Source organism: Ptychodera flava, chromosome 5 (genome assembly GCF_041260155.1).
Source record: "Ptychodera flava strain L36383 chromosome 5, AS_Pfla_20210202, whole genome shotgun sequence".
NCBI lineage: Eukaryota > Metazoa > Hemichordata > Enteropneusta > Ptychoderidae > Ptychodera > Ptychodera flava.
Window position 1 is genome coordinate 30,549,759 of NC_091932.1, and position 15,267 is coordinate 30,565,025.

General features: G+C 39.2%; 1 protein-coding gene across 1 annotated transcript; it reads right to left on the reverse strand.

Annotated features, from left to right (window-relative positions):
- Positions 1 to 605: 605 nt before the first annotated feature.
- LOC139133483 (FAD-dependent oxidoreductase domain-containing protein 2-like) lies at positions 606 to 5,602 on the reverse strand. The gene is made up of 9 exons (XM_070700100.1): positions 5,456 to 5,602; positions 4,991 to 5,038; positions 4,384 to 4,677; positions 3,615 to 3,918; positions 3,151 to 3,493; positions 2,778 to 3,023; positions 2,242 to 2,458; positions 1,725 to 1,956; positions 606 to 992 (listed from the first exon to the last, which is right to left on the reverse strand). Exons 4-9 carry the CDS (start codon positions 3,759 to 3,761, stop codon positions 801 to 803), a joined length of 1,377 nt encoding a protein of 458 aa, XP_070556201.1. The 5' UTR covers positions 3,762 to 3,918; positions 4,384 to 4,677; positions 4,991 to 5,038; positions 5,456 to 5,602; the 3' UTR covers positions 606 to 800.
- Positions 5,603 to 15,267: the final 9,665 nt, after the last annotated feature.

The window sequence follows — 15,267 nt, forward strand, 5'->3', positions numbered from 1 at the left end:
CAGCGTGGATAGCGTAATTATTGGGACTGGGACAGACATTATCTTCGACAGTGTATGGAACAGCAAGGTAGCTGAGGGCGTGCTGCTTCAGCTAAGGTAGGATGACATTCACATCTCGCATAGATACATAATATGATTTTTCAACTGTCTTAGAAAATTTAACAAGCCGGCGGGGAGGGGGTAGAAATTTTGCATAAATTAAACAGTTTTTCGCCGACAAAAAAGTCATTACCGAAACACTTATAGAGAAAAGGTTGGAGCAAACTTCTTTGAATGGAAGTGATAGATTATGATATTCCAGACAAGGTTAAGCATGAATTTCACATGTCACATGTTTCTTTCATCTGTCAACTTATTAAATAGGATGCTGGTTGCTGAAATACGATTTAAAAATTAGTGTATAAAATGTTATAAATAATGTTCTTATATTTTAACGTTATTTTCAATCAGGGACAACATGGAGATATCTAATAGTATATATATATATCAAAATTAATAAATGTGGTGACTGTGGGCATTGATCAATGAATATCTATATGACATGGTAAAAAATTACTTGCAGGAACGAAAACTTACACTACATTGAAGACTGTGGACACGAATAATTACCATTTATGAGTTTTTTATTTAAAAACCAGTCGATGTTGTCAATAAACATTCTGTTTTCCAATGATATTTTTCGTCTGAGTACTACAACAAGTTAATATGCAAAAATTAAGCTCCTGGAAAAATGGCCGACTTTCATCTGTATAAAATTAAGATTTTAAAAAGAGATATCTTTCAAAAGTTCGTTTGTAATTTCACATGTCGCTGACGTCAACTTGGGGTCTGAGGATAGAAATACTGCACTCGAATTGCTGAGCTTTCTTCAATTTTTCCACCTCTTTCTTTGTCTGCTCGGCGATTTCTTCCTGCGTCCATGGACGGTAGACCTTTGGCCACATGTCCGGCGAGAACAGCTGTTCGTAGAACCCATCCTTTCCGATCCCAGTCTACAAGAAATGAACAGATATCGATGTCAATTTACATTCTAATTTACCACACTGCTGTGCATGTAAAGCAACACATTACCAAAGTGCCAGGCAGTCATTATGGTACACGTCGTTCATTGTATACTTAAAATATAATTTTTTCAATATATGTCTCTCAGAGATATAACATTTTGTTTTACTAGTAGAATTATACGCCATGTCGCTAGTAGTAATTTTTTGTCTGTATGAAACAAAATACAATGTTATTCGCTATAATACAACGTAAACTCTGAATGAATTGAGGTAGGCTTAAATCTAATCTGTTCAAACCTCAAGGGGCATGTGTGCAAATCTGCTACTGTTACGGTTATGTGGTTTAATTTATACGAAGTATGACAGTGAAAAATAATTTGAAGATAGAATTAGTCCACAGGACATTTTCTTTTCTGATGTACCACTTGTTGCGGTTCATTTTGAAGCTCTATGAGTGGAAAACTGTTCACCGCCTTAGTTTTTCGATGAGCGACAATTTTGATAGTCTCCATAGAGCTAACATAGGAATAGCCATTTTGATTTTCATATTTATACGTATTGTTAGGATTTGTTGCTCTAGTTGCAAAAATTTGCACGGTGTTACCGATTCCGAGTGTATATGGTAGGTTTCTTGAGGAAGTTTGAGCAAAAGTTAACGTCTTCCACTTTCTAGGCACATACAACTTTAATATGGATAGTCGTGCAAACAGATGTACTTACATGGCGGAAAAATAGATTCTTGACTTTGTTGACGTATCTCTCAGGGTTGGTGTCACCGTCGAAGTTTCTGGTGTCCGCACGCACAACCAGCGAGCCGCCAATGTACAGCTCTTCCGCCATTTTGCCGTTCTTGTACACTCGGAACACCCCCTGTGGGAAAGGTGAGCATTTACAGTTTGACGCGTTGGCATCACCAGGAGTGAAAAACTCCGTCGCGCTCAAGGTCGGATATCTGTAAAAAGAAATGATGGAGAAATATTAATGGTTATATTTCTTGTCGTTAGGATGACGTTGGACATGGTGATACAAAGCTTAATACAGTTTCCCTGCGACATAGACGTAGAATTAGAATGAGAATATCTTGCAAATTACATGAATTGAATTTCCTCCTAAATATTTTTTATTTCGCCAGGTGTAACATACTATTCGGGCCAGTACACTACATTTACATTTCCTCCTAAATAGACTTTATGGTAAGGATATATGGCCATAGATTTTACATGTTATGAATACTTACTTGTTGATGGTATCTTCGATAGTGATAATAAATGCCATCTGGGCATCCATGAACCAGTCTTGCTTTTTGACCCAGGCCTGCGGAAGCTCACGCAAGTATTCCACCTTGCCGGCGGTGGGCGCGTCTGTCTTGGCGTCGCCATCTTTCTTTATGAGCATCACGTCACAGAGGAAGCCCTGACCCATTTGGTAGAGACCCGAAACGACGCTGATGTGTTCTGAAATGATAAAAGATGATAGTAAGGTTAGTTGTTGAAAAGACAAGCGTTTTATTTTGTTTTTATTTGTTTCAATTTAGTTGACAGCGATCCGACTGATACTGGCAATGCTAGTTGTTGGTGGTTACATACATGCATAACAGGGTCATTTGCCATGATGTTTCGTTGGAATAATTCGCTTGTTTTGCCGACGACCATTTCACGAAACATCTTTGCATAACAACTGGCGAAAGTTTCAGACTCTATTGTAAATAATTTCGTGTTACGTTGTGCAACAAAAACGTGAAAATAGAAACGGGAGGCGGTTATTACTACTTACTGACTACAAAGTTGCATATCTCTTCTTGGTTGATGGGACTGAAGATTTGTTTTTTCAGCTCTTTACTATTGTACGTGTTCTGGAGCATGTTGGTGAGAGTGCGCACGTTGTACCGGAAGCCATGGATGAAACCGGAAGCAGCTCGTCTGTCACGTGCCTGCATGGCTGTACCAATCACGTACATGTCAGGAATCGTCGACTGCCAGTGTTCATCGAGAAGTGGATATTTGTCTTCTGTGTGCATCTCTGGAAAAAATACATACGATAATCATGGTTAGAACTCTAAGAAAAGATTTTTATTTTTTGGGGGGAGGGGGGGGTTCAAGTGAATGAATTATAATTCATAAAAGGAAGTGAAAGACAAAATACACACCTGGTTTACACGAATCATCAAACATGGCAATATTGAGGAACTTCCAGCCGGTACAGGAAATGATTTTGTCGTATCCGCTGGTGACGAAGCGGCCAGTGCCTGGTGGATCCCAGTTGGGAAGGTGCATGTCGTATTCGATGCTGAATTTGCCGTCTTCAGTCTTCCAGATTCTCGTGGCTTCACATTGACGCAGGGCGTGGAGTGACTTGAGATGGTACATGTCGAGGACGTTGTTGTTGACGGCCCGGAGATGCCCGACGAAGTGAGTGTCCCAGGCGAACTTGACGGGATGTCTGTTGAACATATGGATCAAACCAGCAGAACCAGCCAGATGGTCAGCAACCTGCAAGCAATGAAAAGAAATACTTTCTCGTGTCACATATTTGTATACATTCAGTTTTGATAGAAAGGACAGCAAAAGTGAATAATTACATTAGGAAAATGCTATGTGTTAAAATACGCACCTCAAAAGCGCTGTTTCCGCCTCCAAGAATGCACACTTTCTTGTTTTTGTATTCTTCCAGGTCCAGGGAATGTTCTTGGTAGGAGTCGATGAGTTCAACGCCGGGAATCTTGGGTTCGTGAGGCACAATGGGACCGGTACCGATCATGAGAACACGACACGTGAATGTTGTACCCTTCTCATCCGTCAATGTGAATCTGGATCTGGACTTGTGACCATCGCTTTTCTCGTCTCTGTGAACGTTGGTGATGTTGGTGTTGTAACGAATGTTGGTCTTGTACTTCTTGCAGAAGTCTTCGATGTATCTGGAAGAAAATTTAAATTGTATGTTATAGTCACACATAAAAGAGAGGAGCTACGTCACTGCAAATACTTCTTCGATTGCTGGTATAAATAAAAATCAAGATTATTTGTGTATGTTTAAATAAACTATCCAATGTTCTTGGAGTGTTTGATCACGTCTGAATATGGTAAAACATTTGAATTAGCTGTTTGCCTTTTTTGCATTGGTGGATATCAATCAAGCTTACAAGACACTTTGAACATTGTCAGAGGAAAAGTTTTGAGTGAGCAGAGTCTTAAAATTAACTGCAAAGCACATTAGTTGAGCTGAATAATGTTTTGCAGTATCTTCTGAATAATGTTTTCCAGTACATTTGTCTACGTAAAGGGATTTGTGACTCGTTAGAACATTCGGAAAAAACTGATTGAGTGACATATTATTAGACCCTTTTCCTATACATGTGTCCACATTTCAAAGACATACTCACTTCACAAGGAGCCCGGCATTGGAAAAAGATCTTCAGAATAATTGGTGAAGAGGAGGGGGTCCTCTTCGTCACACAGCAAGGAGTTCCAGTCGTGACGCATGTTGAACTCAGGCTCAGGGAAGACGTTGTACTTCTTGTTGATTGAGATTAGATTACGATGGCGGGGATATTTGCGATAGAAGGAACCAGGTCCGTCTGCTCTCTCAACTACCAAATAATCCATCTTGCTCTTCTCCATGTAGTAGGCCATCTGCACACCGGCAGGGCCAGCGCCGACGACGATATACTCATAATCTGTGGTGGATGAAAGAAAGTTTTGATTTATTTGCCTTCCAAGAGTATGGCCACATCAGGTACGACGGGTTGTAGTGGCTTTTTACAAGTAGTGATTTAACACCTAAGCAGTTTATTGACAAATTTCAGTGAAATGATTTTTACCAAGGAGCTGTTCGTCCTTTTTTTCCTCACAGTCACAACAGAAACACAGACGGATATAGATACTAACCATTCACAGAAATACATAGTGCGCTGTTTTGAATTAAAATTCGCAATGAAACAAAAATTAAGCCATTTTTTACTTTCCAAATACGACCTTGATGGTACTCACCGGTTCTTTCAGCCATTTTTCTAGAAATTGCTCTGGTTTTCAGCTTTCCTGGAAAGAAGAACAATATGTCAGGCGTTATGACATTTCTTCGTCGAGAACTAACGAGCTTGATAAAAAAATCACCTCTGTCCTCATCTTTAAAGCGGAACTTTGAATTCGGTCACACCTCAGGCATTTACAGCACCCAATAAAGGGGAGGCCCGCGGACATGCTGGCCTTGTTAGTATAGAAACCAACCAATTGGTAATAGAGCTAGGATTGACATGGACGTAACAGCAGACTCACTGCTTCCCAATTAGATTGACTACGTCGTACGCAGTGACGTTTCGCTGACAGCAGGAGATCTCAGCTGAAAAAAAGTTTTCTTGAACGTAAAATCTAATGCATGTCTCGACACTTCATATTCAATGAATGTTGAGAAAAGTAAGATACTCGCACATTTCAATCGACCTGTGTACAACCTACCTGTCACTGATCAGTACAGACGATGGAACACGTTCTGAAACTCTTCGAGATGCTGTTTCTAATGTCACAGCAGCAGAGTGTGATTAGTGGTCCTCAAGCCCGTTTTTAAATAGCATGCAGCGATTGTTTGATTTCAGAAGGGCGGAGTCAATGTTGTGTCCCTAATCCGACTATGGGCGGAGCTGCAGATGAATGTTTATTTCAGGTTTGAGAACCAATGAACTCAAAGCGTCCAGGAAATCCCGTCAACACTTCCATTGCCGTGCAGGGAACCCCCTTTGTCTCCGATATAAAGATAAGATAACGCAACGCGTCTGATGACGTAGAGGGGTCTTCTGAGATCTATTGTTTGGGTTTGTGCTCAGTGTGTTACTTTTGACATTTACAGAGACATGAATTTCATCTGAATTTTTATCTCCTGAATGATAATTTTAATCCCCTCGGGTGAAGATGAAAACCAAACGATTTTGACATATACTGTGAAATAACACAAATCTTTGTTTTATGCTATTCTGCACTGCATTTCGAAACAAATTCTCTCTGCCTTATTCAAAACCCTCGATAGCTCCGCAAGGATAGGCTCAGAATAATATTAACAGAATATTGTTTTCTCAGGATCCGTGGCGTATGCCGACCTGTTTACATTTCGACCCGGGTTACGTACAGACTTTGACAGTGATTCCAGGAGAAAAAGTATAGTTTCATGCCGAGTTGCACCAGTCTCGCTCAGGTCCAATGTCAAAAATATCGTTGACCTGAGAAGTCTTTTTACTTATGAATGCCCAATGCGTTCTTGTCACAAACAATTTCAGAGCTTCCTTCGACACTCACATCTTGTTTGTTCTTTGTTCGTTCACTGATAGAGGAGCGAGACATCTCATATTTCCTTCATAGGATTTTCATCCCATGATGTGCCATGCATGATCATGGATGTATAAAGAAGTCGGCAGACTGAGCGTGCCACTTTAATTTTCTGACTTCCCTCTTTAATTTTCTGACTTCTCTCTGGAGGAACTCTAGGAATTCTCTTCAACTTATCTTCAACAACTCTTCAACAGTGAAATTGTGCAGCTTGAAAACTATTATACCTATAATTTACTTCACACAACCATTCTCTATCGAGTATCAAGACACCAGTTTGCCGAAAACTGATAATCAGAACAAGTTCAAACAAATTATATTGCTCGAGCAACTTACTTCTACCATGGAGGTAGAAAGAGAGATCTCTCTTTCTACCTCCATGCTTCTACCTAAGGGGATTCTGGTCATCTTGGTAACGAAATGATTGCACTCCACAATATTTTATCAGGTTATTTTGTGAACTTAAGCTTTTGACGACAACCAGGACTGTGACCGTCACTGAAATTTCTTGATTTCTTGTTTTTTTGGCAGGAGCTCCTTGTATTTGTTCATTGGAGCATTGAGCTACCATGATTGGAGAACATGTCCGAACATTGAAGTACCGGTAGCCGTACTTTTGTTGTCAGAACAGCTCTGGCATATTCTTGGGAACCATGTATACAGACAAAGCAGATGATCCAAAATCTGGCAATTTTGGGAAAATGTCAAGGATTTTTCTCCCAAAAATTTCACAGAAAAATCGCACTTACATAAGTAACCTGTTTTATCCGACCTCAGCCAAAAATTTGGCGTTACACAACGTCCATAAATCTGATAGATTACTCTGGTCATTCACTCTAGTAGATGTAAACATATTAATTCCGAGTAAACATTAATAATCCCCCATCAACAACTCACACAATAGATCACACGGTCAAGGCCAACGTCTCCATTCCTTGCACGTGAGGACATCGTGAACGATCACGATTCAAGGGCACCCCGAGACGGAACCCCATCGATGTGACATTTAAAATGCAAATTTGTTCCCAGCTTTTTAAAATCCGGTATCCGCACCCGCGTGTCCAAAATACCTGGCAATATTCGTATGGAGCTGTTATAACAGTTTTTCCACGATACTATTTATATATTTCTTCAAATCTATTAAACTCTCAAAATTCCTGATGATCGACTAAAGGTTGGCCATGTAATAAACGTGGTGACCCTTACGACAACAGTATACTGAAGGTGAATCTGACCAGTACTCCTGTATTGCTTTATTCTTAAGTCCAGAGTTTAGACATGGACCACAGTCCCTCCACCCATACGGACGTACCACAGAGTACGTCCATGGTTTAGACTACTATGTAGATTTTCTCAAAGTAAATTAAAGGAATAAACTGCTGAGTTGATTGTGTGATTGCGGATGCTCCCAGTCTTGTCCTAGTTATCGGACAAAAATGTATGCATCAAAGTCGTTGCTTTGCCAAGCTATGGAGGTAGACCTGTTGCTCAACTATGGGACAGTGGCTCAACTGAATGCCAACCCTATTTCCCTTGCACAGATTTGTACGAGATACACTGTCTCGGAAGTCAGACTTAACTAACTATCTAGTAGTATATGTCAGAGTGCAAACGTAACTTTATTCTTTAACCGTGAAATTCATGTTTTTTCACAACACAACATCGTAACGGCGATAAAGACAGTTCCTAAGGGAGCGGTCATCATGTCGATATGGGGGGGGGGGGTCTTCGTTTGAATGCAGGAGAGTCATTCAATAAACCAAAAGCTATAAGCTAAGGGTTACTTAAAATCACAAGATTTAGAGGGGGACTACTCATTCTTGTACACGCACAAATGATACACACACGATATGTTTGGACCAAACCTTTTGTGTGACATGACATATCTACAACATGTCAACGGGGAGTGATATATGTCCCGAATTGTCCGTCAAACTGAACGAATTCACAGCCACGCGTCGGGTTCAGTAGCGTATCGACAACGTCGCGAGATATTTGTGTATCTTTTTCTACTTCTACAACGAATCAAAAAGTTCTGGTCTGCTTGCTTCTCACTAAATACATTGGCTAAATAACCATGCCTCGGTTACATGTCTACATCCACGGCCTGTTCAAATTCTAATCTACCTGCATTCGAATTGTGTTAGTACTGACGTGAGCTTATGGAAGGACTGTGGTGCTGACCATAACAGTAAGCCCACACTCGAAGCGGGGCAATGGCTAAATCGCACTTTTCCTTTCCATATGAGCAAACAAATAGAATATTCCTTGACATTGTAAAGTTGTAATTCAATACAATAACGATAGGCCTTATTAAAAATATAAATTATATCATGGTTATGATAAAGTAATTTGTTATACGGAAAAAAGAATTAACTTTCGCTGTTCTGAATTTCCTATTTGCCTTGATCCTTTACAAAATAAAATCGTACAGGGATGGAATGGCATTCACACGTATGGAAATAATGAAAATAGAAACGCTCCCTTGTACATTTTTTATTGACAGTTCAATTTCATTCTGCTTTTAGAAGCAGGAAATTTAGTTCTGCGAAAGATTCATAGAACAGTCCTATAAGATGTCAAATTCATAATATGTTTGTTATAGGAAGGTCACAGGTTTTGAGTAGCGGGTCTGACAACTTACGAATCATGAGACCCAAAACAAAAACCCACAAAAACAAACGAACCAAAACACTCAAACGAACAAAACCCCAAAAAACGTCATAAGTTCAATCATCTCTATCGTTCAATGCAGATGAAAAATAAGATAAAAAGAATAAAACCTTCATTCCCTACCTTTGCCCCGAATTCTCCATGCAAACTTATTTATGAAACTGCCGCCAAGCTCGGTCCATGACAAATGAAGCAAATCAAAAACATACGCGCAACCAGGGGTCCCTCCACAAATTTGTGGAGGGACCGTGACGCAACTCAATGAAGGCCCGACTTTGACATCCATGTCCGAAGCAGTGTAAAATTCTCCATCCACATGCAGGCAAAAATAATTATGTTAAATATCTAAGGGTGGGGGGTGGGGATTAGAGGCTACATGTAGATAATTGAGGACTTGATATCAGTCATAATTCTAGACATGTTGCACAAAGCATGTCTTCCTCTGTGATGTCATCATAAACACATATAACATAATTATAGTCATGGCAGCCAAAACACCATATTTCAGTTCCATTGTCCCGATAACAAGTTTTGCACACTAAATGCTCGTCGGTGCCATTTTTGCGGTATTATCAAATTCTATCATTTTGCTCACAAGGCAACCAAGGTTAGATTTGGCTGTTTGAATGGGGGTTGTCGAAAATCACCTGATTGCCTTGGAATTTCTATGATGTATGATACATTTTGAGAAGTGTTTCAAAATATGATTCCATGAAGCAGTCCGCATTTTGATTCGTATACCAGGCAATTATTGCTCATTCAAAAAAAGAAGGATATTCCGCATGTACACAAACACTGGATTTATATTGCAATTCCTACGGATTCCTCATTCATCTGCCTTTTTCCTCTTTCTCCTGTCAGGGTCATTGTAGGGAACCATATTTTTAACAACTTGAAGTAAGAATGAATACTCAAATAGGAAAATCTACTAAAAAGACTTGTGAATACTTCACGTAAATATACCTGATTTTTCAGATTCATATAAAAACCGTGTTTAGAACTTCTGTACTGGAACTGGGTGTTTCAACATGTAGTAAGAAGTTGATTCAAAAACAGACGAATAGAAGATGAACAGAAGAAACGTGCAGCTGAAAAATTCACCTAGAGCGACACCTACTATCATTTTATGGTGCTAAAGAGCAATTACTGCAATGGCTCATTTGCAAAACTACCTGAAATCAAAATATTCGCTTCAGCTTACATTAAAATTTGTTTTCAGATAGTTTTCCCTGCTATACCGTGTTTTAGCATAAATGCGTCTTAGAGATGGTACACTGATGAACACGATTGGAACTAATTTTGGATAATTGGATGGTGGGGCAATGTTGATTTAATCTGCAAATGTAACCTCATCTATTTTTCTTTTAACATTTAATTACACACTTGTTTTTATGAGTAATTTGCAATATTGCAACATTCAGCTATAAGGAAGTTTGAAAAATATGAAGATCCAATTATCCAATCGTGTTTGATGTCTTACTTGTCGAAACCAACCTCACATGAATTCAGTCGTAAGAAACTTATTAATCAGCAATTTCTTCTGATGATGTACTGATTGTACTTATAAATTGCTTGCTTTTCAGCAAAAGAGTGGCGTTTCACCTGAAACCGGAGTGGTTTATCCCAGTGAAGCTGATATCAGTCCCTCTACCCATAGACCCTGGTCTCGCTCCCGGGTAGATGCTCCACCAAAGGCGGTGACTATGAACCAGTTTCATTTTCTTGAGTGGCGCCTCATCATCTTCAAGCTGTTTCGATGGCTGCTAAGTTTCAGGAGTGTAATCTAACCGTCTTCGACTAAATATTCTAATATCAAATCTTAGACAATGTGTTTTAGAAGTTCAGACGATAAAAAGTCTTGGCAACATGTCAGATGGCATTGAACTGAATGTCAATGTTGCTCAACAAGGTTGCGTCTTGCTTTATTTTCAAACACAGATCACATGAGGTGCAATACTGCAATATCTTGTTTGTTTAAATTTCCTGATGACATGGCTCTTGTTGGGCTACTTAAAAAGGAAGATTCTCTTTCTGAATATTTCCATAATGTTGAACTTACAAGAACTGGTGCATAGATAGCTTTTTAGAGATGAATATTGAACAAAGAGCTTGTAATTTGTCGTAAAGTTTGCCATATTTTACTCATGTCACAATTAACAATGAATCTGAAGTCGTTTCATGATTCAAATACTTAGGTTCATTTTTAGATGAAAAACTCACGTTTGATGAAATTACTGACTCTATGGCCAAAAAGTCCCAACAAAAATTATACGTTCTCAGGAAACTCAAATCGTTCATTGAGAGTCAAAATGGTTTACAAATGGTGTATATGCCCCTCATTGAGAGTGTTTTAATCTATAATATCATTTTGTGATATGGCAATTTGACTGTAAAAACAGAGGTAAGCGTTCTCGTATTGTGAGGATGGCAGAAAAAAATATTGGCCGTCATCAAAATTCTCTTGTAAACCTTCAGTAAAAAGGAAAGCGTACAACATTGTCAATAATTCTAATCACCCTCTCCATGGTTACTTCCAGAAGCTCCCGTCAGGGAGACGTTTTCGGGTTCCTCGTGCAAAGAAAAAACACTTTCAAAAAGTTATTTCTTCCATCAGCAGTTTCAATTTTAAACTTCAAATTGATGTAGTTGTTTTAAACTTCTAGTCTGTTCTTTTTTGCTTGTTTGCAAGTATTTCAATGTTTGTATGTTGCCATTGTATGTGTGTTTTAACCTTTTCATCAGTATAATAGTGTCCCATTTTATAGAATGCTCTTACCATTTGTACTATTTTCATCTGTATTTTACCGCCTTAAGGCACATTGCTACATTAATTTGTGGACAATAAAGTATTTGAATTGATTTCAATTGTTTTCTGAAATATAGCTCAAATCTGTAACAGAACATATTTTTGTACAAAACTATTACCAGAGCGGCAGACAGATTTTGTACTATTTACTGGTATTTGCCAAGTCCATTCTGAGCGATCTTATATCTTCACAGACATGAATGTTGAGTACAGACTTATGCAAACACTGATTCATGAAGGGACAACATGACATTGCACATTTAAATGTATCGATATTAAATTTTGAATCGTCTGGTATCGTCTAGGCTAACAACTGCAAGACATTTTTTTACATTCTTGGTTGGATCCCGACGATGTGGCACCTCAAAATAATCTGACAGTATCGTCTGGTATCGTCAAGGCCTTAATACTAAACGATATTTAACATTCTAGGCTGGATCCTGACAATGTCACATCCAAACTCTCCGATGAATATAGTATCTGATGCTATCAATAGTATTGTGTAGGCTTTAAAACTAAATATGATTTTAACTTCTACGGCTGGATCCTGAAGTACGTCGCACCTAAAAAAATATCCGATAGTATCGGATATAATTAATATCGCCTAGTATCGCCTAATCTTTAAAGCTAGACGATATGTTTTACATCTTTGGTTGGATCCCGACGATATCGCTCCCTAAAAATCTCCTACAGTCCAGTCTAACACTCGCCAGACGAATTTTTACATCATTGGCAGGTTCCCGGCAATGTCGCACCCCACAAATATCCAATTCGATATTATTGATAATATCGTCTCAATATAGTTTTAGCCTTAACACTATAGGCGATATTTTTGTACCCTCAGCTGGATCCCGACAATGTCGTACCCTCAAAATAAAATTCGATAGTATCGGATACTATCGATAAGTATCGTCTTGGCTTTAACGCTAAACGATAATGCAGGTTCCGACTATGTCGCACGCCAAAAATATCCGATACTATCGGATACTTTCGATGGTAGCGTCTAGTATCGTCTTAGCTTTTCAACCTAGACGACATTGTTTGCATCCTTGGCTGGATCCAGATATTTGTCGCACCTCAAAAATATCCGATAATATCGAGTACTATCGATAATTATCGTCTTGTATCGTCTAGGCTTGAAAACTGAATATTTTTACATCTTCTTCAGAACATGTACCTTATGAAGCTGCATTTCTAGGGCGAAAAATTTATATCACATTATCAAGAAGTAAATAATACAATTTGACTACGGCAATCACTCAAACATTTTATGCAACGAGGAAGATGCTCACACAGATGTTTTTCTCGAAGGCTAACACGGTTTACTCAAATTTTCCGGATTTGTTTGGGGTAGGATTCCTCCAACCCACCCCACCCCAAGTTATGAATAATGACGGTTCCCTTAATACACGATCCTTTAATCGTTGATCTGTTTGTTGGTAGAATTATAATAATTGTGATTTCCCCTCTGTATCGCGTTCATCTCATTAGAAACCATTCCCTATACGGTCTGTGTTCATCCAGAAACCACAGTTTCACGTGATGGCGCCACTACTATGTGATGTGCCGATAAAATGAATCTTAAAGACGGGCAGTTTCGTCTATGAACGAAATAATCGTTTTGAACACGGCTCCTCTAGCCATGGACGTAAAAAAGGCACGTCTATGCTCTCTGGTACGTCCATGATCACAGAGGGACCGTGATTTGAAAAGAGTTTACACGTTGGGCTATGGTTGGCTGGTATGAGGTGGCTACAACAGCCGTTCTTCGTCTTTTTTTATGGAACACATTATTTCCAACTTTATATTGTTTAACATTATGTTTCCTATTTTCATTTTGTCCGAAAATAGCGAGGCAGATACATGTGACGATAAGTTTTGTAGGCGGGTTGTCATGCTCTGCATCGCAGATTATATTCTGTACCTGCACATGCAGCACGGAACGTGACCGCGGCTATAAGCGTCTCGTTCACACCTTTCACAGATTTCTGATTTGTATGGCAGCTGCTACAGGTGTGATCTTGAAGGACCGGTCCAGGGACCGAGTGTAGAAACACTTTGAAAGAAAACAATTGTTATACCAAATAAGCTTATCAGTAAATTGGATGTTAATGGTTGTGCTTGTCAAAGTTTACCAAAGTTTATTCCAATCGACAAGTGAGATTTCATGGCTTCGTGTTTTCTCGGTTACAGATATACAAACAGATAATTTTATGTTGATTTTTCCCGGGAAAGGTTTATGCACGGTCCCTCCGCACACCGATGGATTGAGGGACTGTGGTTTACGTCCGAGTTCGACCAGATCGGCGGCTGTCTCCAACATTCCTGCTGTCTGGACGGAACGTTTCGCAATGATGGAAACACGGTCCCTCCTTGCTCCGATTCGTTATTCTTTGGCAAAGAAGGCTGTGTTGTGGTTACCTGCACGGTTATATCAAGACTTGCGCTGTCGTTTACATCCCGAAGTCAAGCCATAGCCCAAGCTTTTTATTGAACGAAATCGGAACATTGTGTAGAAGAATGTGAATTTTACTAAAAAAAACACGAATCTGATAGATATGCTAGTCCCCCCCCCCCCGCCATGAAAATTTACCTGTGTGCCCGTCACAGGCGAAGAAATAAGGGAAGAACGACAAACAAGATTGTAACTAATTTGGGATAATTGAATAGTGATTCAGTAATGTTGCAAATGTAAGCTCATCTGCTTTTTTTCTTGCAGTACACTTGTTTCTATGAGTTATTTGTAATATTGCAAGTTCAAGCTATATGGCAGCTAACACTTTTGAAAGATTTTAACAATATAAAGATCCAATCTTCCAAATTAGTTCCAATCAAAATGTAATACTGTATAACTTAACCGTTAAACCGTGGAGTTTTACCTCCACGGCCAAAGTGAATCAAACCAGCATTGCATCAATGGTCAAACCTACGACAGAATTTTATTTTTATGGTATGGAGGTAGAAGTGAGACTGATGGTACAGGTATGGAGGAACCGCCATGGGACAACAGACATGGCCTTGTCTCCCGTTCAAAAATACAGAAACTAGAAAGAGCGTAGCGTGTGAGAGGAGCGTAATTGGTGAAAGCATTGTGTCAACGACTATAAGCTTTATCAATGGTTGGCAGAAATTACACTGCGGAAATAAGCATGTGGATATGAACTTTGATGAAACACATGTCATATAAACTATCTCTCATTCACGTAAGATATTAATAATGTCATGGAACATGTGAGTGATTTTTGACAGTGATCTTGATTCAAGGTTTCTGACCTTGCCCGTGTTGGCAGTTACACAACGCCACCAAAATCGAGTTTCATAACGTAAATCATTTCTGTCAATATTGTCTCGCCACAGTTTGTCTCAAGAACGACGCTATCCCATCATGCAATCTTCTTAGGACAACATTTGATTGACAGGCGTGACATTTTCTATGCAAATTATGATCAAACTTAGCTTTTGATAGTGATTG